The sequence below is a fragment of the Tyto alba genome, unplaced genomic scaffold, assembly GCF_018691265.1.
Source record: "Tyto alba isolate M040663 unplaced genomic scaffold, T.alba_DEE_v4.0 Super-Scaffold_21, whole genome shotgun sequence".
Lineage (NCBI taxonomy): Eukaryota > Metazoa > Chordata > Aves > Strigiformes > Tytonidae > Tyto > Tyto alba.
The window spans coordinates 20,592,086-20,617,625 of NW_024881295.1; the positions used below are offsets into that span (position 1 = coordinate 20,592,086).

The window sequence follows — 25,540 nt, forward strand, 5'->3', positions numbered from 1 at the left end:
GCACCCTTCAACCACTGGTCAAGAACTCAGACAAACAAGTCCTGGAAAAAATGCAGAAAAAGAGTCCTGGTTCAAGATGACACTGCCCTGTAGCTCCTTGGAGGACTATTGCTCTCTCATGATGGGATGAGCAAGGCTTCACACCCCAGCCATTTCTGTTCACAGGAGGGGACAAGGTACCCAACTCACCTTCCTCGGCGGTGTAAGCTAAACCACCGGTGTGTAAAGCCCGGGCACCTCTTCCTGTGGCAGCCTCCAGCAGAGATGCAAGATGGACAACTGGTGGCAGCAGCACATGAAGACTAATGCTGTGTGACAGCTCCCCTGTCACAGCTGTCACTGGGCACGCTTTAAAATACGTGTTTTAAATTAAAAAAATCTCAATGCCCAAATGATAGAGATGTTCGCTTTCCCTCAGAGCAACACCAAGAGCAGTGCTGCTAAGCCATTTATTATAATATATTAAGTAAAACCAGCTTCTCCCATACCCAACACCATCCTTGGAAGAACCTGCGTTTTGGAAACCAGCAAAGACAGACCGAGTATGTGCCCAGAGTGGCTTCAGGGCTACTTTGGCCCAAAGCACAGACGCGTAGTTCTTGTCCTCAGGAACAGACAAGAGCATCCCCACAATTCACCCCACCAAAGCCCCAGCCCGGCTCTCACACTTTAACTGCCAGCAACCAACGTGTTAACGCCTGCCCCGCTCCAGGATTTACATCATCCCTTTGGTAGAATAAAACCATACGGATTCAACAGGTTTTGGTTAAAAGTTACACGCGCGCGCAAGGCTCAGCGGTCCCAGGGTCTCAAAAGCCCGACTGTTGGCGCTGCCCCCTGCTCTTTCCCCACCAACCCAAAACGAAACACAAGAGACATTTGTTGTAGCACCGCTCCACCGCAGGCACACAGAGCAGCGACTGTGCAGACAGGGCACAAAGCAGAGGTGGGCTCCCCGCCGGAGGGGAGCTGCGCTCCCTTTCCCTTTCAGACGGATTTCTGAGGCTCTTTCTTCCTTCAGCTCCGCCCGTCCAAGGCGCATAAACAGAGAAAGTGAGACATTTCTGAGCAGAGGCAGGACCTTGGAAACTGTGTTTCACGGCCCTGTGGAGAAAGAGCAACAACTCCAGCCTCCCCGGGGCCTCCCCAGCAGAGCCCCTGCCCGGACACTGCGCCAGGAGCCTGCAGCTGCAGGAATGTCTGGGTCCAGGCACACACGGTGTTGTTTTTTTTTTTTTTTTTTTATTTGCACACTTCTGCTTCCACCATCTCAGTCTGTCCTGGCTGGGCATTTTGGGGGGTTGGTTTCTTTTTTCGTCTTCTTTTTTTCTTTCCTGCGTTCTGCTTTTAAGTGGACGGGGGAGAGGAGGGGCAAGGGCAGCAATTATATGTGATGGCATGCTCCCCTGCCTATTCTTAGGCTTTGGAGGGACGCCCTCCAGACTGAACGACCACGGTCTTATTTTACCCTGATTTTTGTGTAACAGTTGGGTTTTTTCAAACTCTGAGAAGTCAGTTTTCTCGACTGATAATGATGGAGAAAGTAGGGCTCTCAGACGACATAAACCAGTGCAAAAACTGAAGGAATACATTTCAGAAAACCCCAACGTGCCTGAAAACTCAGCATGCGGGGAGGAGTGTTATAACAATATTAAGCTATGAAACATACTTTGGCAACCTGTCTTTTACAGCTCAAGAGGCTAAATGCTGCCCATATGCAATAGATGAGAGCACATCTTGAAAACTGAGCAAGTCCTGGCAAAGTCACATGCAAACTACTCAGATATGCCAGCTCTATCGTTAAAACTCAGACTGAGCACAACAAAGAGGCACGTTCCAACTGCAATACCGAGTTTGGAGCCATCCCACCAGATTTCAGATGCAAAAGGAGTTCATAGTTTCCCCAAAAGGCGTGGTTCAGCTGTCTCAGCCTCTTTTCAGCATCCCGCAGCATCAGTACTCCACACGGAAGAGCATCACCAAGAGAATCCTGCAGAGATGTGTGCCTTGCTGCCAGAAACTGGGTTGGATTATTATTCATGTTCAACTGAAGTCACCACCCATCCCAGAGGTCACTGTTCTCTCAGAGAGGGAGGCTTAACTCCACATCTGCTGCTCCAATCCAGTTCCATCGAGATGGATTTGAGGTCCACTATTCAAGCAAACACAGACCACCTTTGCAAAGCAGTACGAGGGAGTTCTTCCAGGTTCAGTTATGCTAGCAGATCTAAAGGGGCCAGCCAGGGGTCTAGCATTCCTAGCAAAGCACACCTAGTCAAGAGCCAAAGTCACTTCTTAATTTCTTGCCTTCTCTCCCAAGGGCAATTCCTGCCTTAATTCTGACCTGTCTGGCCGATCAGGACAAACCTCATTTAAGAGGTCAACCAGGCTCCACAACTTAATGACAGTTGTTCAGCAGCAGCCCAAAGATCAAGCCTTGCACAAGTCAAGCTCCCCCAGGAAAGATGGGGTTTTTTTTTCTACCCACCTCTCAGAACTGGATTGCTTTCAGCCGCAGCCTGCCTCACAGAGAAGTTCTTGGACTGTGATGCATCCAAGGGCTGCCTTTTAGCTGCAGCACTCCCCCAAAGTTTGGTCCCTCCAGCAACCCTTCATTACAAAGTCACCCAATCCAGAAGACACCAAAGGCGGTGTAGTTCCGCATGGGAAGTGGTGCAAACACTGACATCGGGGTGATATCTAGTGAAACGCTGTACAGCCTGTTCTCTCCGAGAACAGACACTCAGCCGCATCTGTTTATAAACCCACCACCTGCACCAGCACTGCCTCTGCAACAATTTTGCTACCAGGTGAGACCAGCTTCCCCACAGAGAGCTGCCTCTGCCTGCTCAGGCTTTGGCTCCCACCGATGCAAACCAACTAGCAGAGCCTCTTAACAGGATTGCAATTTGATCAAAAGGAGTTTTCCTCCAAGAGCAAAAGTCAGATCAGCGGATGTGAAGAACTTCATGCCCCCTGCTAAGAGCACTACCTTGCACACAGCACTGCTCCCTTTGCAGGTATTATGAATGACATAGTCTGTGATTTAATTGCAACGATTAGCCCATTCTGACTGACGTTGGGTCCACAGAACTCCACTGAAGTGAAAAATGCACTTACAATAAGAAAATAAAAAATAAGACCCGTATTCTTGCAGCGGAACTTTTTCAACAATATGGGCAACTCTTAGTTTTCTGCAGTTATTCCGTAAAACACACCACTAAGGCACGTTAGTATTTATTTTCCAGATAAGGCAATGCAAGAAGTGGCCTCCTCAAACTAGAGCAGCATTTGGTAGGGGAAATGCAACAAGAGCTTGAGTATTCCTGTACTGAGAGATGTAAATCTACCTATCTATATGTATAAGGCTGGAACACAGATGCTCTGTCTTCAGCCCCAGGAAGAACCAAAACTAATATAAAGAGTATACTTCTTTAAAGGTTCCCTGCAACGAATAAATTCTTCTTACATTCACGGGATGAGCAGTTTGAGTTCTGTCAAAGACTTCACAAAATTTCTTCATGTGGAGATGACCTTTAAAGACCAATCTCACTGAATGGTCATACCACGATCACAGGTGGAAAAAGTGCTGATTGACTTGGACCTCTTATCCAAGTTTGCGCTGTGTACTTGTGACATCTCCAGGGTGAAGGGCTCTTCCTTAGAGAACACTGTGTGGTTCCCTATCCTTATGAGCTCCCGGATCAGCCTGAAATATCTCACCCTGATCAGCACGTACTGTCTCTTATAATGTTGCAACAACAAAATTTAACTGCCTAGTAGGACTTTGCAGGCTACTTACCACAACCCTGAAGCCCTTGATGGGTGGAACCGTCAGAACTACCACAAATCAGCAGAATCAATCCTGCAGGCTGTATTTACAAGACTGCCACTGTGACCCCTGGGAGGACACCAGCAAAGCTGCTTCCTCCAAAGTCTGTGCGCACGTGTGTCTGTTGAGACACACACACACACGACTGTTCAAGCCTTCCTACTGCTTCTGGCATATGATGTTCCTAAATGCCATCAAAAAAGACTACACTAGGTGGCAAAGTACTTTGTGATTGTTTATGATCACCACCAGCAGCCTCAAACCGAAGTAGCTACTCATTTCTGGACTATTTGCCATCCATCAGACACAAAGTACCCACCTTGTTTCTTCCTACAGAAAGAATACAGACACACTGAAGCAACTAAAGAAGAAAATTCAGCTGAGTTTCTTTTAGTAAGCAGCCTGAACCACTGCAGTGGTTTTTTCTGGTCTTCCATATATAGTTGTGACAACTGCAGTAAAATATTTGCTCGGCTACCCTCCCATAGCCAGCCGAGTCTGTAACCACCCACCCACACCACAGATGTGCTCAGAAGTTACAAATCCCCCCCTCCCTATTTACACAGCATGACAAACTGGGATGCCACTGCTGCAGCAGACTTAGTGCTCCAGCCCTCCCACAAGACACCAAATCCACGTCTCCTGAGCAAGGGAGTACCTAAGCGATGCCTAACAAATAGGACGAGCCACTTGGATGGCATCTTAGGTTCAACAGCAGTGTACTTCCCGCGTTGTTCAAGGTCACTGTAAAATCAGAGCTGGCAGGCAACGGTCAAAAACTCATGATAGAAATGATTGGGTGTTTTTTTTAATAAACTGTTATTAAGTTGCATTTTAAGCGCTGCATATATAGGGGTAGATTGCAAAATATTTGATGGTTCCATGTTTTCTTCTTCACATATGCTCCCATCTAGCAAAATCCCACAATCTTAATTAGCAAGATCTTCACCTTCCCTTATTGTTAGAAATAATAACTAAGCAGAAGATGCACCTTCCACTTACAGCTTCCAAAATTTCTTGAAGTTACCTAAACTACAGTATTTAAACATTATTTTGCTAACGTGCAAGTGCCACATTCTGCTATATTCTGCTTTGGACTATACACTCCCACCCTTTCCCCAAATTAAGGAAATTGTCTCCAAACTACCACACACCTCCAACAAAAACAACACATCAGTGGACAGATAAAGGTTTCTTGACAAGGCTGAGTGCAGTCCTTCTGGTGAAGAGGGAATCAAATTTGGATCTTCTGAGGTTTGCATCACTTTCTGGTAAAGGCATATTTTGACTCATTTTTTCTTCTTTTAATCGTTCTTGCCCTTATATACTCAGCCAGAATCTCAACCAAAGTAAGGGGCTGAGCCAGCCTGCGCTACACTTTATGTAGTCTTTGACCAAAGCAAGCAACGCAGATCTCCTAGAGGGGTCTCTGACCAGCAGGCCCAGCTCTCCAAAGTGGCATCAATTTACACAACTGCATGATGTCTGCCAGAGAAAGATAAAAGAAAGCACAATTTGGAGATAGAAATGCTGCTACTAAGTTGCAGGTTCATCACACATATACTAGAAATATGGAGTAAGAGGAAATCAGCTTCATTTACTGGTAAATCCTGTTTTAAGTGAGATTATAGCCAGTTTCTACTTCCTTAAACCTCTTCCTGGTCAGTCCAACCAGTCTTTATTAAAGTTTCAAGTTACGAGTCCTCCTCGCTGTGTTTTTCCCCCAAATTCAGTCAAACTGTTGACCAGTCCTTGCCCTGTCCCTTGGTTTGAACCTCCTGTACAGCCCTCCAAACCTTAATTCGTAAAGGGAGGAGGTTCTCCTATTTCAACTTACCCAGCAGCAGCTGGCAAGCCTGGGTCAGATACATGAAAATTTAACAATGCAAGCTCCACAGGATAGCCAGTGTCTACCAGCAAGACAGGGAGCAGAAGTGACACCCCTCTGCGGTACGGTCCTGAGCAGCCGCCTGCACTGCGGGGTTTCTAGGGCACGAGTTGCCTGAAACAGCACACACTTCTCAGTTGCTCTTCTACTTCCCTCTGCTCTTCCCCAGACCCCCTCAACAAATCCTGCGGCTAAACGCTTTCCCAATAAAATACTAGAAGCCCTTTTTACTACCCAGAGTTGTTACACTTGTGCCTTTTCATATGAGCCTGTCCACCAGTTTGAGAAACTGTGCACTAGACAGTGGTGGAAAAAAAGACCTGAACGGGGCAGAATTGCTCCTCACATAAAATTGCAAAGAATAGCATTTTATAACCTTGTTTTCCCTCACTGCCAGGGAGGGATGGGAAAACTCTCTCTTTGCCCCTCATCTTTTTTTGTTTGTTTTTAAAATGAACACCACCAGGACAGAAAGATTATTTGCTAGTTAATAATGACCTTGGGCATTTAAATATACTGCCTGTCAGTACACTTGTCCATAAGGTCCTAGTATAGAGGCCCCACCGTTCACTCCCTGAGAGGGGAACATCCCTGTTTGGCTTGGCTCAGCCTCCTGAAGCGCCGCGTCACTAACTGGAAGCCGGCGGGTTTGCACGGCGCTTCCAAGAAGAGGCTCGGAGGGGCAAGGCACCCCCTCAAACCAAGCCAGGGAAAAACAGAGGACGCTCAAGGAATCGGGTCTTTGCCGGGTGCCCAGCTAAACTAACCTGCAGCGTGTTCTGGGAAAAGTGATATCGCTTTGTCTGTATGTTTACTGACAACTGGGGATTAGGTGTCCCTGTGCATCGCAAACGGGACTAGCAAGAGCCGCGGTTAGGAGCCCGAAAGCGCCGCTTACATTAATTGTGACCTTGCAGTTTGCAGAAATCCTTGACAACCTGTTTAGAGACAAGAAGGAAACCGTGACAGCTACCTCCTCCCTGCTGCTGCGAGACACTGCACCAAGGTAACCTCAGGGCTATTTCCACACCAGGCTCCTTTCCCCCCCAAAGTCCCACGGAAGATCAGCGCCTGTACAGGTCAAACTTGTCACAAGGAAAACCCACTCCAGTCTGAGTGCTTTCAAAACACCCCTGCTTTATGCAAGAGCTCTGAAGCAAAGCATCGCTTTTCGATTGAAACACATTTTAGATAACCGCAGCACTGCCTTAAAGCTCACAGACAATGCAGCATCTGCTAGTGACCGAGTTTTTGAAAGAGCTGTTTCCCTGCACCAGCCCTGCGCAGCCTTTTCTCTTTGGTACGTATCGCAGACCACTGAAGTCACAGCCTGCTCTGTGCACAACTCCTTACACTTCCTTGCCCCGTTCGCCTTCAGTTTTCTTCACACCTCTGCCTGGTCCAGATTTTCTCTGGCGTCTGCTCACTCGCTTCGGATCATCTCCCCGGCCAGGCCTTTGACTTACATTCCTTCCCTCCTGCTAGACTAAACTGACAGAGCGCAGCCTGCCTGGCTCAAACACCAGACCTCTTGTTGGAGATCTATGCAGAAGCGTGAATCGAGTTTTTTGGGACACCTGCCTGGAAGTTAAGAGAGGACACGTAACTGAAGAAAGTCCTCTCCAAGGCATTCCAGCAGTACTCTGAAAAGTCGGGATCTTTTTTTTTTTTTAAAAAAAATCACTCCCTGTTCTTTGGGGGGAGAGGGAAAAGAGCTTCACATCTCACTTCTGTTATTTCCGTATTTTCTATTCTGTGTCCTGGCTATAACCCAAGTGTCCAACTCCCCAGAGGCTCTTTCAGGGGCGAGGGCAGCAGCCTGGAGCAGCAGAACTGCCCCCCCCCACGGGGTTTCGGCAGGGGCACACCCGGTCCAAGCAGAGACCTGCTCCCCACGACCCGCCAACCGCCTGCTGTCGCCGGGAGCTCAGCTCCCACTACGCGCGCCAAGCAGGAACCAGATCAGGCAGCTTTGCAAAGGAGAAACCTCCCGTGCGTCAATCGCAGGAGCTGGCTAAGCACACACCCAGGCACCCAGAGAGGTTTTTATGGCACTGCACGCCTTGCACAGCTGCCGCAGGTTATCTTCCCGCAGCGGAATGTCCAGGGCGCTCACGGGGCTACTCCTCCGCTCCACAAATTAACTGGTGCTGCAGGACCGGGGTTCCTCATCTATTCTGTCCCCGGCTGGGTGTGAGCGGTGACTCCCAGCAGGGCACGTAGCCTCAGCCCCCCTCCTGCTAGACCCGGCAAAGCCTGACCAGCCTGACAGGATCATCAAGCAGCTGAGGAGCTTCATTCCCAGCCGGAGCTGCTGTCAGCGCTTCTCCAGGAGGCACCGAGGCTGAGCAGCAGGTCAGGAAGGGGCCACTTCGTGAGCACAGCAGCTCCCCCCCCGCCACCCCACCGACACATCACAGGCCTGGTGGGAGCTTTATGCCAAGAGGAGAAGCGGCACTGCTTTAGAGGAGCTGGGCACTCTGCTGGTGATCACTGCATTTCCAGTACAGCTTTTAGACATTCTCAAGCCACGTCTGCTCTCCGCACGATACCTGAATAAAGTATTTTTCCTGCTAGCACGTTCCGAAGAAAACCCAAAACAGCACTAAAACTAGATAAGGTTATGCCATACCACAGAGGCAGCACCTTCTATCTGCCAGCTACCTAAATACAGAACATGTCTAGAAAGAAAAATTATTCATCCTTCTCAAACATCCTGGGCATTCTCCTCCTCCTGTCCCGACCCTCCATGCCAAAAATCAAACACAAGTTCCCTATAAACTATGGGGAAAACTGACTCTGCATCACATAGAAACTACCAAGCCTATTAAAATGCTGCAGAATTCGGGATATACATCGATAAGGTAAGGCCTGCCATATGCAATGGATTTAAAGTGGTGTAGAAAAGCACAGGCTTGTAGTATCATGGCAAAAGAGGCAGAGGGACAACAACGATCTTCCACTGTTAAAAACTGGGGTAAAAGTTGGTACCATTGGTACAGCTGGGATCACATCAGCCACCACCTCCCACTAGCTCTATCTTTCAAAATCAAGTGAGAAACTTTCCTTTTTCATCTAGATATTCATCTCACCTCCTCGTACATGAACTCCACAAGTTTTTCCTCATTCCTTATCCTAACCGCTTTGCTTTCTTCCTTTCCTCTGCCTTCTTTCACCTGCCAGGGCTGAAGACCCTGGCCAATCTGACAGGTCAGGTGTGTTTCAGCCAGTTTGTTCCAGACAGAGGTACAGGGAACGCAAGGCCACCTTTGGTACTTGACTCCAAGAGGCAACGTACATAAAGGCGGCCTTGTATTTTGGGACAAATGCCTTTTTCTACCCAAAATCTCACCCTTTTCCACATGCCGCGTGCACCGAGGTGTCATGGTAAACACAAGCAGTTCAAAATAGCTTGAAGAGATTAAAGCATTTATTTAAACTTCACTGAGTTCAGTGCAGTTTAGGAGAAGGACCAAAGGCTGCGATGCATTTGAACAGATTAAAGGCGTCACGGAGGGTGCTGCTGTACGTCCTGCCTTGTAGGCTCCAGAGAGCCAGGGAAGGTTTAAGGCATTGACAGCCAGAAAGGACTATGGAACCTTCCTAATCTGACCCTTCCACCTGTCCCAATCCACGATGCTTCCTTGAAGAACCCTTTTACAGGGTCTGATTATCTGTCCTTTCTTGAAACGTAACTTCCAGGAAAGAACATAGGTGTGCTGCAAAGACTGAGACATGAGCATTTTCCCCCAACTCCAGTACAGTTTTAGCCGCCCGTCCCCTTTTCTTTTTGTTGTTGTGCTTTCCAGTTCTTCCATATCCTTTTATTAACAGCTGAACTTCAGGAACTGGACACTGTGTAGAAGCACTAGTTTCACCAACACTGTATGTATGCTGAGATTAGAGGAATTATTTTGAAAAACATGGATTTTTTTTTTTTTTTTAATCTTTTTCCTTCAGAGTCACCCTAGCAGAGCACACAGAATTGCTTTTCTACTCTGAACTCTAGACCATTTTCCAAGTCCTGATTTCCAAAATCCATTTACCTGTCCTGTAAGTGCAGACACACTTTTTGTTCCAGGACACATAATTTGCTTCTGGATCATGGATGAAAATCTTAAGAAGCCTCCTGTCTGGTACCTTTCTGCAAAGAAAAAAAAAAAAAAAAATTCCATCCTCTGACACCAATTTTCCATTAGCAACTACTCTGAGTTAACCCTTTAGTTTCACACATTTTTGGTAGAATTTTTTAATCAGTACAATGAAATAAATATTCAATTACGTCCAAAAAGTCTCTATTTGCTTTGATTTTTTTTTTTCATCTCGAAGAATAAAATCAGGTTTGTCTGACTATATCTGCTTTTAACAAAATCCTACCTACCAGGGTTAAATCGTATCTGTATCCTACTCTGTAACTATGGAATCCTACAAGAGCTTTTCTGCATTTTTAAATATGTTTTGGTATCAGGATCTCCAGTGCATAGTTTTTATTTCCTCCCCTTTACTCTTTCTTAATCAATTTAATGTTTTCAGACATTTCTTCACGGTGCCATGACCCAACAAAAATCTGTGTCAACAAGCTGAACATCTCCCCAGGGACCTTTCTGCCTAGCTGGATTTCCAGTTACCGAGGTTTGTTGGTTCCAAGAAGTTTTGTAACCTGATTACTGACAATGGTTAATTTTCATACTACGCCATAAAAAAAAAAGTCCCCCTACTACCCTTACACTTGCCAACACTGTTTTTCCCCCCCCTGGATATTCTTAGCTGATCATCATCAGCTCCTCTCTCCTTCCCACTGATTCTTTTTTACTCTTCGCTAACCTTTAAGTATTACTCGGGGCAAAAAGAGGAGGACATTAGCGGTTTAAAAAATAAAGAGCATAATGACAGTTTAAGATTCATAATCTCCATAATAATAATAATGATAATTTTATTCCAAGCAGAAAACTCCACAGGGATCTTGCTGAGAGTACAATGATATTCATTATCTGTGTGTTACGAGAACCACAGCTGAAACCAAAGTTTTTGTAGACTCTCTATTCTGGTACTGATACTGAAAATTGCATTATATACATCTCGTGAAACTGAGAAAGAAGCTTCAATAATGTCAGTGTGAGTTTAACATAAGCTATTCTGAGCATATCACTTCCACATCCTCTCACAAACACCTGTCAAAGCAATAAGCATTTAATGTTTTTAATCTTTCCTCATAAACCAGCTATTTCAACCATTTTTGCTGTTGTTCTTTGAAATCTCCCGTATTAGCCTTTCAGACACCCAGGTGTCAAGAACTGAAAAGCCCACAGCCAAACTGTAACGTTAAGCCCCAGGTTTCCATGCATCTCCCCAAATCACACTTTTCAACACCTTAATCACCGCTGTGTCAGTGACACAGTTAATTAGCCAACTGCAGTCACAACCCTGGCTGCTTTGATAGACTGACTTTACAACTTTCTGCACTGAATAACTGGTTCAGTTGTCTCTTGCCTTGGCCTGCAGCAATACAAGTTTCTGCAGAGTCTCATTTCTTGCCTTTATTTCCAACCTCCTTTTGCCCCCTCAAATACCTGAAAATTTGAAACAAAATCAAATGAGTCCAGAGGCTCCTTGTAGCTCCGTCTCAGCTACCGTATCACATAACGTCCCTCTTAAACACTGAAGCCACATCTTACAACCAAGTAGGTTTTTTCATCCCCAACTAATCTTGCCAGAAAGCTGTTTGAAGCAAGGTACTGAGGAGAGGGTTGTCTGTATGCCTCCCTTCCAGACCTTTTTCATTAAAGCTAAAAAAGACGTACTGGACATGGAATGCCTTTAATTTAACTTTTTTAGAAAAGAAATCAAGACATTTACTGCAGTGTTTTTAAGGTCAGTGCCACATTTTTGTTGGTTTTGACCTTGCAAATATGTTTGTAGTTGAGAAAAAAACAGCAACGTAAATTAAGTCCATCTTTCCCCTGTGGTTTTGCAACGTATTTCTAACAACCCAACAGACAAGCAACAGCAATAGGGAGGCATTCCCAAATCCCAGAGCAGACTCCCTGCTGCACTTTTTTCAGCAGAGAAAGATAATAGTTGAGAGAGATTCAGCTGAAATTTTGCCCTGAATTAGTACAGCCAAATGAGAAGCCACAAGATACCCCGGGCAAGTACAAAATTAAGAAGTTTCTTTCTGCATTAGACCTTCTTCTAGGTGACAGCATCCACTGAAAGCCACGCAGAGCCGACCAGCCAAACAGAAACAGAACGGCACAAGCACCGAGGCAAAAGGAAGAGACAAGTTTCGCATTCAGACAGCCCGCGCCTTAAAAAACAGCACCAAAGCTCACTGCTGCCATGCCTCTTTCTTCAGGGGGGTCAGGCCTGAGCGGTGCCTTCCAGCTGCCGGCGGGGCGAGCCGGCCTCGCACATCTGGAGCCCTCCCCGCCCGGCCAGAGAGCTCTCGTCATCGATTCGGTATCTGTGGGCAGGAGCCTCCCCGGGGAGTCTTGGCTTCGGCTCTTTCCGAGGTGCTGGGAGGGAAGGGGGCAGGCAGCCAGGCAGGGATCGGGCTGGAGGGGCAAGGGGGGGGCAGAGATGCCCTCCTGTGGGAGGAAGGGCAGCTGGCCCTCAGCCAGCCGGAATGGACAACCCTGAGGGAGCCCGCGGTCCTTGCAGCGTTTCCCCAGGGAGCGCAGGAGGCATCAGAGCCCTACGTAGGCATGGTCGGTTTGGTTTTCTTTTTTTCTTTTAAAGAAATAAATAAAGAAATACATAAATAAAGTAAATAAGAAAGGAAAGAAAGAAAGGAAAGAAAGACAGACAGAAAGACAGACAGAAAGACAGACAGAAAGACAGACAGAAAGACAGACAGAAAGACAGACAGAAAGACAGACAGAAAGACAGACAGAAAGACAGACAGAAAGACAGACAGAAAGACAGACAGAAAGACAGACAGACAGACAGACAGACAGACAGAAAGACAGACAGACAGACAGACAGACAGACAGACAGACAGACAGACAGACAGACAGACAGAAAGAAAGAAAGAAAGAAAGAAAGAAAGAAAGAAAGAAAGAAAGAAAGAAAGAAAGAAAGAAAGAAAGAAAGAAAGAAAGAAAGAAAGAAAGAAAGAAAGAAAGAAAGAAAGAAAGAAAGAAAGAAAGAAAGAAAGAAAGAAAGAAAGAAAGAAAGAAAGAAAGAAAGAAAGAAAGAGAGAAAGAGAGAGAGAAAGAGAGAGAGAAAGAGAGAAAGAAAGAGAGAAAGAAAGAGAGAAAGAAAGAGAGAAAGAAAGAGAGAAAGAAAGAGAGAAAGAAAGAGAGAGAAAGAGAGAGAGAAAGAAAGAGAGAAAGAAAGTGTATGCTTTATGCCTGTTGTCTGAAAAATACAGCTCACCATCCTGCCCCAAGCAGCACACCAGTCCCAGGCCTGAATCACAGCTGCGCGGGGGGGGCAGTGGAGAGGAGGAGGGGAAGGGAGCTGCGGCACCGAGGAGCTGGAGCAGGACATACCATCAGTGCTGATGACTAGCCCAGTTACGCCCGTGATGAGAAAGACAGATGTTTTGCAGAAAGTCAGCCGCTGCCTCATATTAGGAGGTGGGAAAGCGGACAGTTTAGACGTCATATTTTCCTCAGTCTTCATCCCTTGCTAGCCAGGACAGATCCAAGCAAGCCATGTATGTGGCTGCAAGAAATAACGGCCGCCTTAGTCTTGGTCCCTCCTGAAGATCTCATCCTGTCCGTCCCACCGCAAGCCTTCCCCCAAGGCAACAGTCACAGCACTGCTTTTGCTGCGAGAAAAGCTGGAGCAGATCATCAGCTCTTCACTGCTCTTAAGTTTTGGTTCTACACATACAACAAATGACTCCTGTGGGTACCAGAAGCTCCGTAAATGAGAATACATGTTTCCAGATAACCCACATAAAATCAAAACGTTGCAAGCAGATTACTGAAGCCAACAGAAGAACCTATCAGAGAATGGGAAAAAAGCAGTCTTGGAATAAGCTTCCCCTTGTGCACAAAATTTGCTGCAGGACTGCAAGGGTGAAAGAACAGAGACCTCCTTGGTATTCAGGGCTTGGGTTGGTTTGTTTTTTGTTTTTTTTTTTTTGTTGTTGGCCATTTTTCAGGTTTTAGGTCTACAAAACCTCCTCCAAGCTAGTCACACAAGCTGTTATGCAGGGTGGTCTCTTCCCACACCTACCGTTTCATGGTTAGCCACAGAGAGGAAATAACACAGGTAGTAGCTAATCCGTATAGGTATGAGGTTGCATAAAAACAAACAGCCTTGAAACAAATGGTGCAGGCTCTTGCACGGTCATATCATATGACAGAAAAGCAAATAGGTAAGGCACTCGGAATTTTATCAGGAAAATCCTGAACAAAATTACGGGTGCATAAGCAAACCACCTGTCCAACACACCACTCTGCACATCATATGTGCTGCACAGAAGGAAGACTTACAGAAACAAGCATGTGTTCGGGATGGCTGGAACTCAGTTCAGTTTGCCTTCTCCCTATTTCAGTAAATCCAAACGAGAACATAAAAAAAAAAAAAAAAAAAAAGCATTGCTTCTGTGAAACTGTGATCATCAGAAACAACAGTTTCCTAAGAAAAACTGGCAAAATCAGTGGTCTCAATCACTCGGTAGTTTAATGTGGATATGAAAAACTCAGGGATCAGACTGCTGCCTAGCAATGCCACATCTAAACCTGAGCAAGGCAGTGCCTTGGGTCTGGGAGCGCTGTGGAAGGAGCCACAGCACAGCTCCAGGTGGAAGGGGGCTCAGGCGGTCTCCAGCCCAGCCGCCTGCCCAAGCAGGGTCAGCACTAAGCTCAGACCAGGTTAATCCGGGCTTTATCCAGTCAGGTCTTAAAAACTTCCAAGGAAGGAGATGGTGCAGTCTCTCTGGGCAGCCTGTTCCAGTGCTCAGCTGTCACCACAGCAAAGCCATTTTTCCTTACCAGTCTGAACCTCTCTCACTTCAGTTGATGTCTCTTTTCCCTCATCCTCCTGTCATGTGGCACTGTAAAGAGCCTGGCTTTTTTTTCCACTCATTTCTACAGACCTTCACATCACATCATCCAATCTTTGGAGAAGGAAAATTAAACAGGATATTTCAAATCTCAGCAATTTAAATATGTTTTCCTTGCTTCACAACCCACCAGGTGCTTGAAAGCATTTTGCCACAGCTGAAGAGCTGGGTTAACACCCAGAATCAGGGGCAGCACTCAGCATCTTCAGTGCAGAACGAGGGCAAGCGACCTTCCCCCTCTCTATTGGAGATGAGCCCATCTCCCACAAGGGAGCACACACCTTACCTCCACAGACAACCTCAAATCCAGCAAGAGCTGGGAGATGAGTGCTCCACCAAACAGCCAAGGCTTGTCCTGGCAGAGCTGCAGGAGAGGAACGAGCCCAGCACGTACACCTCCAGGTGAGCCACTAAAGTGTTACCAGGAATATTGCTCTTTGCCCCTATAGTACGGGGGAGAAGCCTCCACCAACACCAACTCGCTTCCCTCCTGCATCTCTGCTCAGGACACATCAGACTTTGCAAAGAAGGAGGCCCAAAGCTCCCTAAGAGGTTATGAGAGCAGCCTGGTCTCTATTTCTCACCACATATGATTAACAGATTGCGTGAAGGGACATAGCTAGCCCCAGCGCGGCTGCAGGGGAATGTTTTTCCTTGGCAGAGAGGAAAGAGATGAAGTGGGTGTCACATTTTTCTATTAGATTTTTGCTTGTCACCACAGCAGAGCCAGATCACATACAGGAGATTGAAAGCTGGTTAGCAGCAGATGGAAAAAAAAAAAAAAAAAAAAAAAAAAAAAAAGAAATAGTAGTTTACAAGACACAGCAAAGACACAGAGAGGTCACTGACACTATTAAGCTACACGTTTGGATGGATGGCAACTACGGGGAGAGCTCTAGTAATTCAGGTCTATCCTATTTAACACCAACCTCTTCTTATTTTCTTACATTGCCTTCTCCACTTCCCAACTCGCCTTCATGAGATGGAGCACTCCTTGTTTGATAGGGCGTTTATATCCTTCCTGCACACATTTAGCACTGATATAACTCAATTCATCGACTCTCTTCTCTGTGGTCCTGAGCTACATTTGGCAGCTCACAGGCAGAGAATGACAGTCCCTGCTATGAGGAGCTCAGCATCTCAGACTGGAGACAGCGGACACGATGCCCACCTCTGCTACGCCTTATTCAACCTCACCATTTTTGATCTGTCTTTACTGCCTATTACTCGCTTAAGCGAGGTGAAAGGGTAACGTATTTGCCAGTAGAAATGTGGCCCTAAGCCAAGCTTCTTTTTCACACACTGTTCCTGTCATTTTTATACAAGACAACCAATTTAGCATCCAAGGCAGGCTCCACTTTTTACCAACACTCAACATCACGGAGGGGTGGCGGAACTGTCGACTGGATCCAGCATCAGCGCTTGTTTGAACCTCAGGTCTGTCCATTTCTCTGCTACATATCCACACTCCCTTCAAACAACCCTTTTTCCTAACGATCCTCGAACAATTGCCTCCTCTAGGTAATCCCCTTTCTTTCCTGGGATGTCCAAGTAATAGTCCACTGGTATCAAACACAGACACACGCATCAGGATTATATCTAAGCACAACCCGTAAAGCTACCCAGACTATTCCCACTGCGCATTCCTTTAGCCCAAAACGCAGTTCCACCACTCCTTCCCCAGCCAAATAGCCCTACCCGCCCTCTCATGTCAGCACCACTACCCACGCTACTGCAGGGTAAGCTGCATCAGGGAACTAATACCCCTGAGAGATAATTTCTCGCAAGAAAATTATTTTACAACTGGATAAGCTCCGAAGCAGCTGCCACAACAGCCTGCGGTTACATCCAGGTGCAGAACCGCACTGTCAGGTCTCGTCACCCAGAAAAAACACAGCCAAAGGGCATCCAGATTGTACTGATTTCTCATGTCCATGATTCAGAGAGAGACGGATAGGAAACAACAGCAGAAATGTGCCCTCCCTGAAAAAACAGACGCAGAGCTCTACTGTGAGAGAGCCCCTCGGGGACCACCCAGAACCCACCTGCCTTGGAAGAAGGAAAGCTGCTTGAGGGAGTGGGAGGAGTTAAAGGGAAGAATTTGTATGCTCGGCTAGGCAGCCAGTACATCCTGAGAAAAATGCCACCGAGCTAGGTTATTCACCCTATCTGACTGGCCACCAATAACTGCTAAAGTCTCACCCACAAAATGATCCTTCTCCAAAAGGGAGCGAAGCAGCCCAAGTCAGAGGAAACAGATGATGGATGTTTAAACCCAGTATTACAAAGTGAGTGGAAAGCAGCTCTTGGGAATGCAGGGGGGAAGGAGTACAGACAGCACTAACAACAGCTGGGTCGATATCTGGATACAGCACAAAAAAGCAGCACCTATCTGCTGCAAGTGCAAAACCAGCAAGACAACTTGGCCAGTCAGAGACGGAGGGCTGCTTTCAAAGGATCATCTCTTCACTTTCAAAGAAACAACCAAGTATCTCAGAGGTTGCTCAGAGGCACCAGGAGAAAATGAGCCCACAGTGACACAGGCCACACAGCTCTTTGAAGGGGTTAGTAGCTATCAAGACACAGCATGAGCAGGACCATGGGAGCTGCGTTGCTGTCAAGGTGCTAGTTCCCTGCTCTTGCTGTAACAAAGCTGAGCCCGTCCACTCTGGCTTAGCTCTGTAAAAAAGCCTCTTAAGGGATGCTTACAAGTCCCCCAAGCCCACAGGCACTGTTTTGAGTCACCAGAGCACAGTACCACTGCGCACAGAAGTTCCTAAGGTGCTGAAGCAATTTTACTCTGCCGTAGTTACCTCCCTCCCACGTCAGGCAGCTCGGACATCAAGTGGCTTTACCAGGTGGAGGTATAGGTGACAGCCACCTAGCAAGAAGCAGAGACAAGCTAAGAGACAGTCAGAGCTGGTGGTACATTGGTCAAAGGCCTCTTTGCTTCATTTTTATTTTATTTGTCACAGCTGGCACGTTGACCTGATCTCACGGTGCACAAACAAAAGCATGAAGGCAGACTTGCAGAGGAGAAGTAAGGCAGAAATTAACTGCTGCAGCTGAAGTCAGTGCATCAGAGAGCACGAGGAACACCAAAAGATCGTATCAAACTGCACATCCCCATCTGGGATCTGCAGCTAGTCAGTCGGCCTCCTCCACAGACACAACTGATCCTAAAAAGTGAGACTGTTTAAATAAAAAACTGATCACGCCCCCCAGGAGAGTGGAAACTTACTTAACCTCCAGCTGTGAAAGACCCCGAAGAAGGAACTCTTCACAGTACGAACAAAGACCTGCAAAGAGCACGAGTTCCCCCCATCCCTGTAGATAAGTTCAACAACTCCAGACACAGGAAAACCCTGTCTGGTAACACCATGAATGAAATTCCTTCACCCCAGCTATCGCACAGGACCTGCTCCACGCTTAACGGGTAGCTTTACAAAGCAAGGAAACATTTGCAGGGGACAGCGAAGATCAGCCACATCCATCAGGGGAAAAAAAAAAAATAAATTTAAGTGTTTTTGTATATTAAAGGCTGGCTTATTCTTATCTACCATGCTTCAAAGTCAGTCCCAGGACAGACTAACAATTTTTCCAGCTCCCGTCCTCACTGCAGATCAAGCACTTCGCTATACAATTACAGCCAGTCCAAATGAAACCAGCCAGCAACTCAATACCCTTTCTTTTTCTAATGTTAACTGTCAGAAAAGGGGAGGGTAAAGTTTCAAAGTATCCCACTTGTGTTTATGTCAGCTTTTAGAGGAACTGTAGATCATTTAGACCCATTATGAGTACCTGACATGTCCCCTGGCAAACAGGAATGGTTTTCATATTTAAATTTGGGAAGAAAACAAGGAGAGGGAAATAACTTTCAGCGCAAGACAGTGAGTAAAACTAGTTCTGCTGTTCAGCAGTTGTGACACTGATTTTACCTTTTTTTTTTCTTCTTTTAACATGGAAAGTCATTCTCAAAATTTAACACAACTGCTTTGTACAAAGTCTGCATACAACTATTCAAAAATCTCACTTTCACGTGTCCTCTTTTTACCGGAGGATTTTGATAAAATCCTTGCAAGTACTGACTTTACAAATATTTCACCTGAAGTTAGTTGTCTGCTCCTCTGTATGCAGGTGTATAAAGAAAGAATGAGAGATTTCAGCTTTCTTGTTAATGGGCAGCAGGCCAAACCCCACTTTCAAATAAAATGAAGTACCTTGCCCCCTTACCAAAAAAAAAAAAAAAAATAATAAAAATAGATCAAACCATATTGACACCAGATTTTAGACAGCTTTAGAGAGCTACATGCAGCCACCACAAAGTAAGATACAGCCAGCTCCACATCCATACGTGCTGTGGTAACCGCAACTTTTCATCCAATACACACAGGTTGTAAAAACCAAGCACTGCCGTCCATTTAAATTAATTACTGCCACTGACGTACTCCAAAAGCTAGAGGCAATCCCTGGCAGCTCGTTCAGAGGCAGCATTTCTGCAGAAGTCATCAGAACATGAAGTAACAGCGACCACCGGTTTTGTGGCAGAGGAAATGAGTCACGGCAAGCTCCCGGTGAAGTTCAGAGGCTCGTAACGGGCAATTTTTATCTGAGGAAAGAAGGGCGGCTCCAAGTGTCCTCAGCTCATCTTAGAGGACGGTCACAACCCTGAACGCTAACCTTCAGGGGTGGATGGCTTCGGTTTCGCTCTGGCGGGGAGAGAGCAGCGATCTGGTCGCCAAGGCCCGGGGTGCCGACCCAGACGGCGCCCACGCGCCAAGGCTGAGCCGCCCGCAGCACCCCCAGCGACAGGGCAACAGGCTCGCTGAGCTCAAACGCCGCTCGGACGACAGCGTCAGCGATGTGGTGTTGGAGGCACTGCAGCTCTTTCACGTGAGCGTCAAAGTTCAACAGGCAGGCTTTTTAAAGAATAAGCAATTTGGGCTACTTGGCGTTTGAAATGGCTCCCAGTCCACCCCCTCATCAAGACACTCGGGACAGGACACCTGGGAATTTAGACCTAAACATTTAAGCCAGCTGCTGCCTCCACGTACCTGTAGGGCAGGTGCGGTTCTACATCTGCTGTGCCAAGATCACATTCAGCTGCATTTTGCTACCATCTGGGAGCAGCAGCCAGCAGCTAATGTGTTAAAATAACCATGCAAATGGGTAATAAAAGACTGCCTCCTCGGTATTAAATAAGGACGACTTTCGAAATGTCAAAGGCTCCTAAGAACCATCTGCCTTTCATCTCCCATCCAGCAATGGGACAGGTAGCTGGCGTTTCACAGCATGTTTGTCAACAGACTTATCCGTCCGCGTCAGATTTGGCATCTGTCACTGAAGATGCCACCCCAGACGGGCGACGTACAACCGCAGATCAACTCCAAGGGAGACCCACGACCGCAAGCAGAGCTCCCTCTCCCCCTTCAAGCCTGCCGGCGCGTTACGGGAAGGGACAGCAGCGGCACGAAGGCGAAGAGTTTGTAACCTGCCCGTGCTTCTGCTCCCTGCAGGCAGCGGCAGGCTTGGGGCTTCCTTTCTGCTCGACTGCCAGGAAAAAAGAAAAAGCACACAATACTAATGATGCCTTGCACACTGCCAGCGTATGGTATTACCAACACACACTCATAACCAGCTCCAGGGCATAGGTAGATTATATATGCAGACATGTTACATGCACCATGAACACACCTCTGGGAAGCCTTTCAGCCTTTTCTTCGAGGGGAAGCTAAGCCACTCTGGAAAAATAACCACTATAAAGCTATCTGGCATTCAGGTGATTACTATAAACTGTGAAGATTTTAATGAGCCACCTCAGGGACTGCTGCCTGCTGACACCAGAGCGGAGCTCCTCGAGGTCCCGCTTTCTCCCAGCACAGCCAACGGTATCACCGACAGCACCAGTGGAGTGAGGGAACTGCTCCTCATGCTGCTTCAGGCGCTGGTGAAATCATCAGCTACTAAACAGAAATTTAAATCCCTGGGAGGCTGGATTTCAGCCCCGGTAATGAAGGCAGGCTGGAACAGTTTAAAATAGAGGTCGAGTTTTTAAGTGTATGCATACTTTCACACTTGTCTACTAGCTTCAAATCAACCAGGCCCACGAACAGCCTTTGTGGTCGTAAAAAAAAAAAAAAGGTTAAAATTTAACTTAAAATACACAAAAGGCAGCTGGCACAGAATTCTCACTCTTGTCTGTGTGTGCGCACGGGTTCAACTGCCAAAGGCCACCGATCCTCGTTACTGCTTGTGAGCCTTCCCCTCAGTCATCACCGTCCCCTCCCTCATCCCACCAGTCCAGCTCACGCTCCCAGGGCCCCGTGACTCTCCCAGGCTCCTTTCCTAAGCCTACTCAGGAGTTTCCCTGAACGCAGACTTGCACATCCCGCTGTGGGACACCTCGGGAGCGTGCCAAGGGCAGAAGGTGCCACAGGGCGTGTGCTCCTCGGCCGGGAGGATGACAGCATGGGTGGTGGGCACTCTGGCAGACAGAGCCTAGGAGGGTCTCCTCATCACCTCCATCTTTTCAGAAACACCCTACAATACGTTTACAAACACAGCAGAAACCAGCTGGGTCAAACCAGTCCTCCCAGATGGAAAGCTCAAGCCAGGAGAAGAACAGATGTTTCATCCAGAGGGTTGGTTTGTTTTGTTTTTTTTTTTAAAATGATGCTATGAAGTTTTGGCCAGGGGTAAATGGAGAACTTGTGTTTCATGATATCAGGCACAGTATTTTCCTCCACACAGCAGGATGTACTTTGCAAAAGAAAAAGTTCAACAGGCAGAAACATGTGCTTTCCCTCCCCCTGCCCCGAGAACGTTAATTTCAGAAAACTTTTTTTTTTTTTCCTCTAAAGATCCTAATACCTTACTACACTTACTTTATCCACAGCATTTATTTGCCTTAATTTTTTTTTTTTACTGATAGCTTTTTTCAGTAGAATTCCAAAAACAACCAAAGAGGTAAATTGATTGCACACTTTTTATTTGACTTCAAGACAGTCCCTAAAGAAATCTTAAACTCCTAAAAAAACCAAGACGACCACACAAACAAATCAATGGTAGACTGTTACTCCCAACAAAGCGGGTCAACAGCTCAAATTTTTGCAGGTCCAGCTATGTACTGCCTCTTACAAAACAACATCATCGTAACATCTGAAGCTTAAAACCTCCAGTAAAACTTGGAAACAGCAGACGGAGAAGCACCACATTTCCATCCACCAGACAGCCACGATGTTTTGCTTGTCAAGCTACACTTAAAACCAAGTCCCAGGCTCCTTGAAATAGGGCAGAAAACACACATATCCATGTCACTGCAGCCACAAGTTCTAGCCCAAGCACAAGATCTCTTTCAGGGCGCTAATTAAAAAAAGTACAAGGATAGTAAATAAGAAGAGTGACAACTCCATTCTCATCACAAGTATCCAAACAAAGCAGGAGGAAGTATCCCAGCACAACTATAAAATTTGAGTGGGAGCACTCTCCGGAGAGCCTCTCCTTTCATTCACAATGTTCCTCTTGTTAAAGGCTGTGTCTTGTTAAAGAAAAAAAACACAAGAAAACAGCTGTTTGAAGGAAAAGCTTTCCATTGTTAAGTGTTCCTGCTGCTTTAAAAAAAACAACCCACCATGACACATGATTGCTTTATCCCCAATCTACCAGAAGATACATATTGCGCAAGAAAGCCCATGAATTTTCAAAGACAAATAAGTCAAACAACGTTTAAAGGCAGTCAGCGTGCAGCAGGCTTGCTTCCTGCTGAAACGAGGTTCGGAGCCCGTGACGGATACGATCCCGGATCAGTAAGGCCACCAGGTACCGCACACAACAAATACAATTTTCCTTGTTTGCCTTTCGAGACTGACACCCCGATCTCCGCGCACCGCCCCGCGGGATCACCACCGCTCCCACGGGAAGAGGCTGGTCCCTCTCGGGGGGGGGTGATGTGGTTTTTACACATCATTCTCTTAAGCTCAAGAAGGAAACGCAGGGCACAGGTCAGCACCTTTCCTCAGGCCCCCTGCCACACGCCAGCCACCACCACCACCACGTTACACTGGGTCCCCGTCCGAGCACGAGCTCCACAACTGCTCCGAGCTCGGCCGCCCTGTGCTTTGCACCAAGGGTGGACGAGGAGAATCTTTTCTGTGCACGCTGTCCCGAAGCGGTCCAGCTCTCGCTTCCGTTTTGGATTTGCACCTAGACAGCTTTGATGAAGCTGTATCTCCGTGCTTGCAAAAAAAGCCTCTGGATTAACAGAGGAACAACAGAGCAGAGATAACAAGACGCGCTTCCTTGGGATTGTCCCAACTATGCATTTTGCACAAGCAAAAAGTCCAGCCAAGAAAAAAAAAAAACAAAACAAAACCAAACTTAATTTGCTGGCCCTCAAAACCACTCAAAAAGGATTTCACCAGTGTCTTTAAAAGCCCCCCCACTGCTTCTGCCTATGGGACAGTCAACTTTTCCAAGGCTGACACACGATGGGCAACGACCCGGCTCCGGGGAAGGGGATCCCCTCGGTCCCCACCGCCGGGACAAACCGGGCCCTTGTCCCGGTCCCTCCTGCGCCGGGGGGCGCCGGGGAGCCGCTCTGGAGGAGGAGACACGGCCGGCGACCCTTGAGGGGAACTCCCGGGAGAAGGAGGCGGCGCTGAGGGGGAAGCGGGAGACCCGGCGGCGGGGAGGGGGACGCGGCGAGGCCCGGGCTGCGCTCCCGGCCTGCGGAGGGGGCCGGGGGCGGCGAGACCCCGGCTGCCGTCACTCCGCGCCCGGCCGCGGAAGGGAGGAGGCGGCACGACCCCTGTCACGGCCCACCCCCCCCCCCGCGAAACGCGGCCGCCCGTGGGTGGTGGGGGGGGGGGGGGGGGTGAAAGAGAGAAAGGGAGGGGGGGTGCATCAGCCATCCCACCCCCCGCCGTCCCGGCGGCTCCAGCCGGGCTGCGCCGCCGCCGTTCCTCACCGTGTGGCACAGCAGGGTGTCGGGGTCGGCGGGCTCGCACAGCTCGCTCAGCTTGCGGTCCCAGTGCAGCAGCGGCGGATGCTCCCCGCCGCTCTCGCACACCTCCATGGCGGCCGCAAAGCGACGGGGCGACCCCGCGGGCCGATCCTCCACCCCCCCCCCCCTCACACACACACACACACACACACACACACACACCCGTGGGCCCCTTGCCCACTCGCGGCTGCCGGCTCACGCCGCGGAGCCGCTCTGCTCGCCCTCCGCTCAGGCCGCCTCCCCGTCCCCGCCGGGACTGTTCGGGCGGGTCACGCGCCCCCCCCCCCCTCCCGCTTCTCCACAGCTGCTCTCCGCGCCCCCTCAGCCCCGCCACGCCCCCGCCTGGCCCCGCCCCCTCCGCCGAGACCACCAATGGGGGGGCGAGGAGAGCGGCCAGCCGCCGGACCGCGCCCGGCTCCAGCTGTGGAATGTGGGCGGGAGCTCTCCCAGGAGGAGGAGGTTTCCCCTCTTCTCCCCCCCCCCCCACACCCCCCCGCGCGCCGGCCAATGAGACGCCGGGGGCGCCGGGAGCGACGGGCCCGCCAGCCAATACGGCAGCGACAAGACTGCAGCCGCCGCGCGCCGCCCCGCCCCCGCCGCGGACGGGTGTGTGAGGGAGGAGGAGGAGGTGGCTGGCCGGGCCGGGCCAGGCCGGGAGCGTAGCGGCTGCTGCCCGCCCGAACCCCGGCCCGAGCCTCCCCCAGCGCTTTGGCTGGGTTTCCCCCCCGCCACCGCCCCGGGCTGAGGCGAACCGAGGGGTTCCCTGCCCGCGGGAGCGAGCGGAGGCCGGCCTTGCTTCCCTCGCAAGGAGAGCGGTCGCCCCCCCCCCCCCCCCATCCCCAGGGTTGCGGCTGAGGGAGGTCAAATAAACTTCAAGGGATTTGCGGCCACCGGGTGTTTCGGTTTAGTCAAAAAAAAAAAAGGCACGAAACTCGGAAAGCGTTCAGGATGCGATACGCCTGAGCACACGTTACCTCTTTGTGACAGACACGTCAGAACGTTCCTCGTAAAAACGGAGGATTCTACACCGAACTGAACTCCCGAATTCCGCGCAGCCCCGACCCCCTGCCGCAGCGAGTGCTCGGCTGAGTGTCTGAGGCCGTTCCCAGAGTGCTGATCAACCAGCAGTAAAAATAATCCCAGTCAAGGGGAAGCTCTGGTATTTTAAGACTCACTTTCATGCCAAGCGGGGGACAACGCTGGCATTTCATCGTTCTTAAAAAAACGAAATATGCCAAATCTTTATGTTTCGAGAAGCTGGGCATTCTTCAGTGCTTCATTTCAGCTCCTGGAACTCATTCAAGGCATTTCGCTGTGGGTCAGTTCCACGCTAATTGGCATTTCCACGCTGCGTTGTGTATGAATTGTAACTGGATTTCCCGATATGTTCTTTCTCTTCTAGACCTCCTGGTTGGACTTCGTCTCTTGCAGCAGGTCACTTTCATTCACTCACAGAGCAAACACTTGTGCAGCATAAGCGATATAATCCTCACTAAGGAGAGCCTAGACTAGCCCTCTGAGAACATCAAAGTTATAAGGACTTCCTGGCACCCATCAGGCACAACAGCAACAAGAGGAAAAATAATGGGGACTTTGTCAGGGTTGTCCCTATAAGATTTATTAAGCTTTTTTTGTTTGACTAGGGGGAAAAAAAAAAAAAAGTGTAACAAAAGCTACATTGTTTGGTGAAGAATATGAAGAGAAAATCCCTAACTGCCCCAACCAAAGATCTCCTGCAAAGATGAGTTATTTTAAGGCATTGTGAAACAAGTCAGTCCAGTATAAGCCCTCAGAAAACAT

At 48.4% G+C, this 25,540-nt stretch overlaps 1 protein-coding gene across 2 annotated transcripts in view; it reads right to left on the reverse strand.

Moving 5' to 3' along the window:
• Positions 1–24,009, reverse strand: part of CREB3L2 (cAMP responsive element binding protein 3 like 2) — an 82,893-nt gene extending 58,884 nt beyond the window's left edge. For both annotated transcript variants that reach the window (XM_042795334.1, XM_042795333.1), the window contains exon 1: positions 23,705–24,009. In XM_042795334.1, the coding sequence (XP_042651268.1) occupies positions 23,705–23,812 (108 nt within the window). In that variant the 5' untranslated portion in view covers positions 23,813–24,009. The remainder of the gene's footprint in view (positions 1–23,704) is intronic.
• Between the last annotated feature and the right edge of the window lie 1,531 nt (positions 24,010–25,540).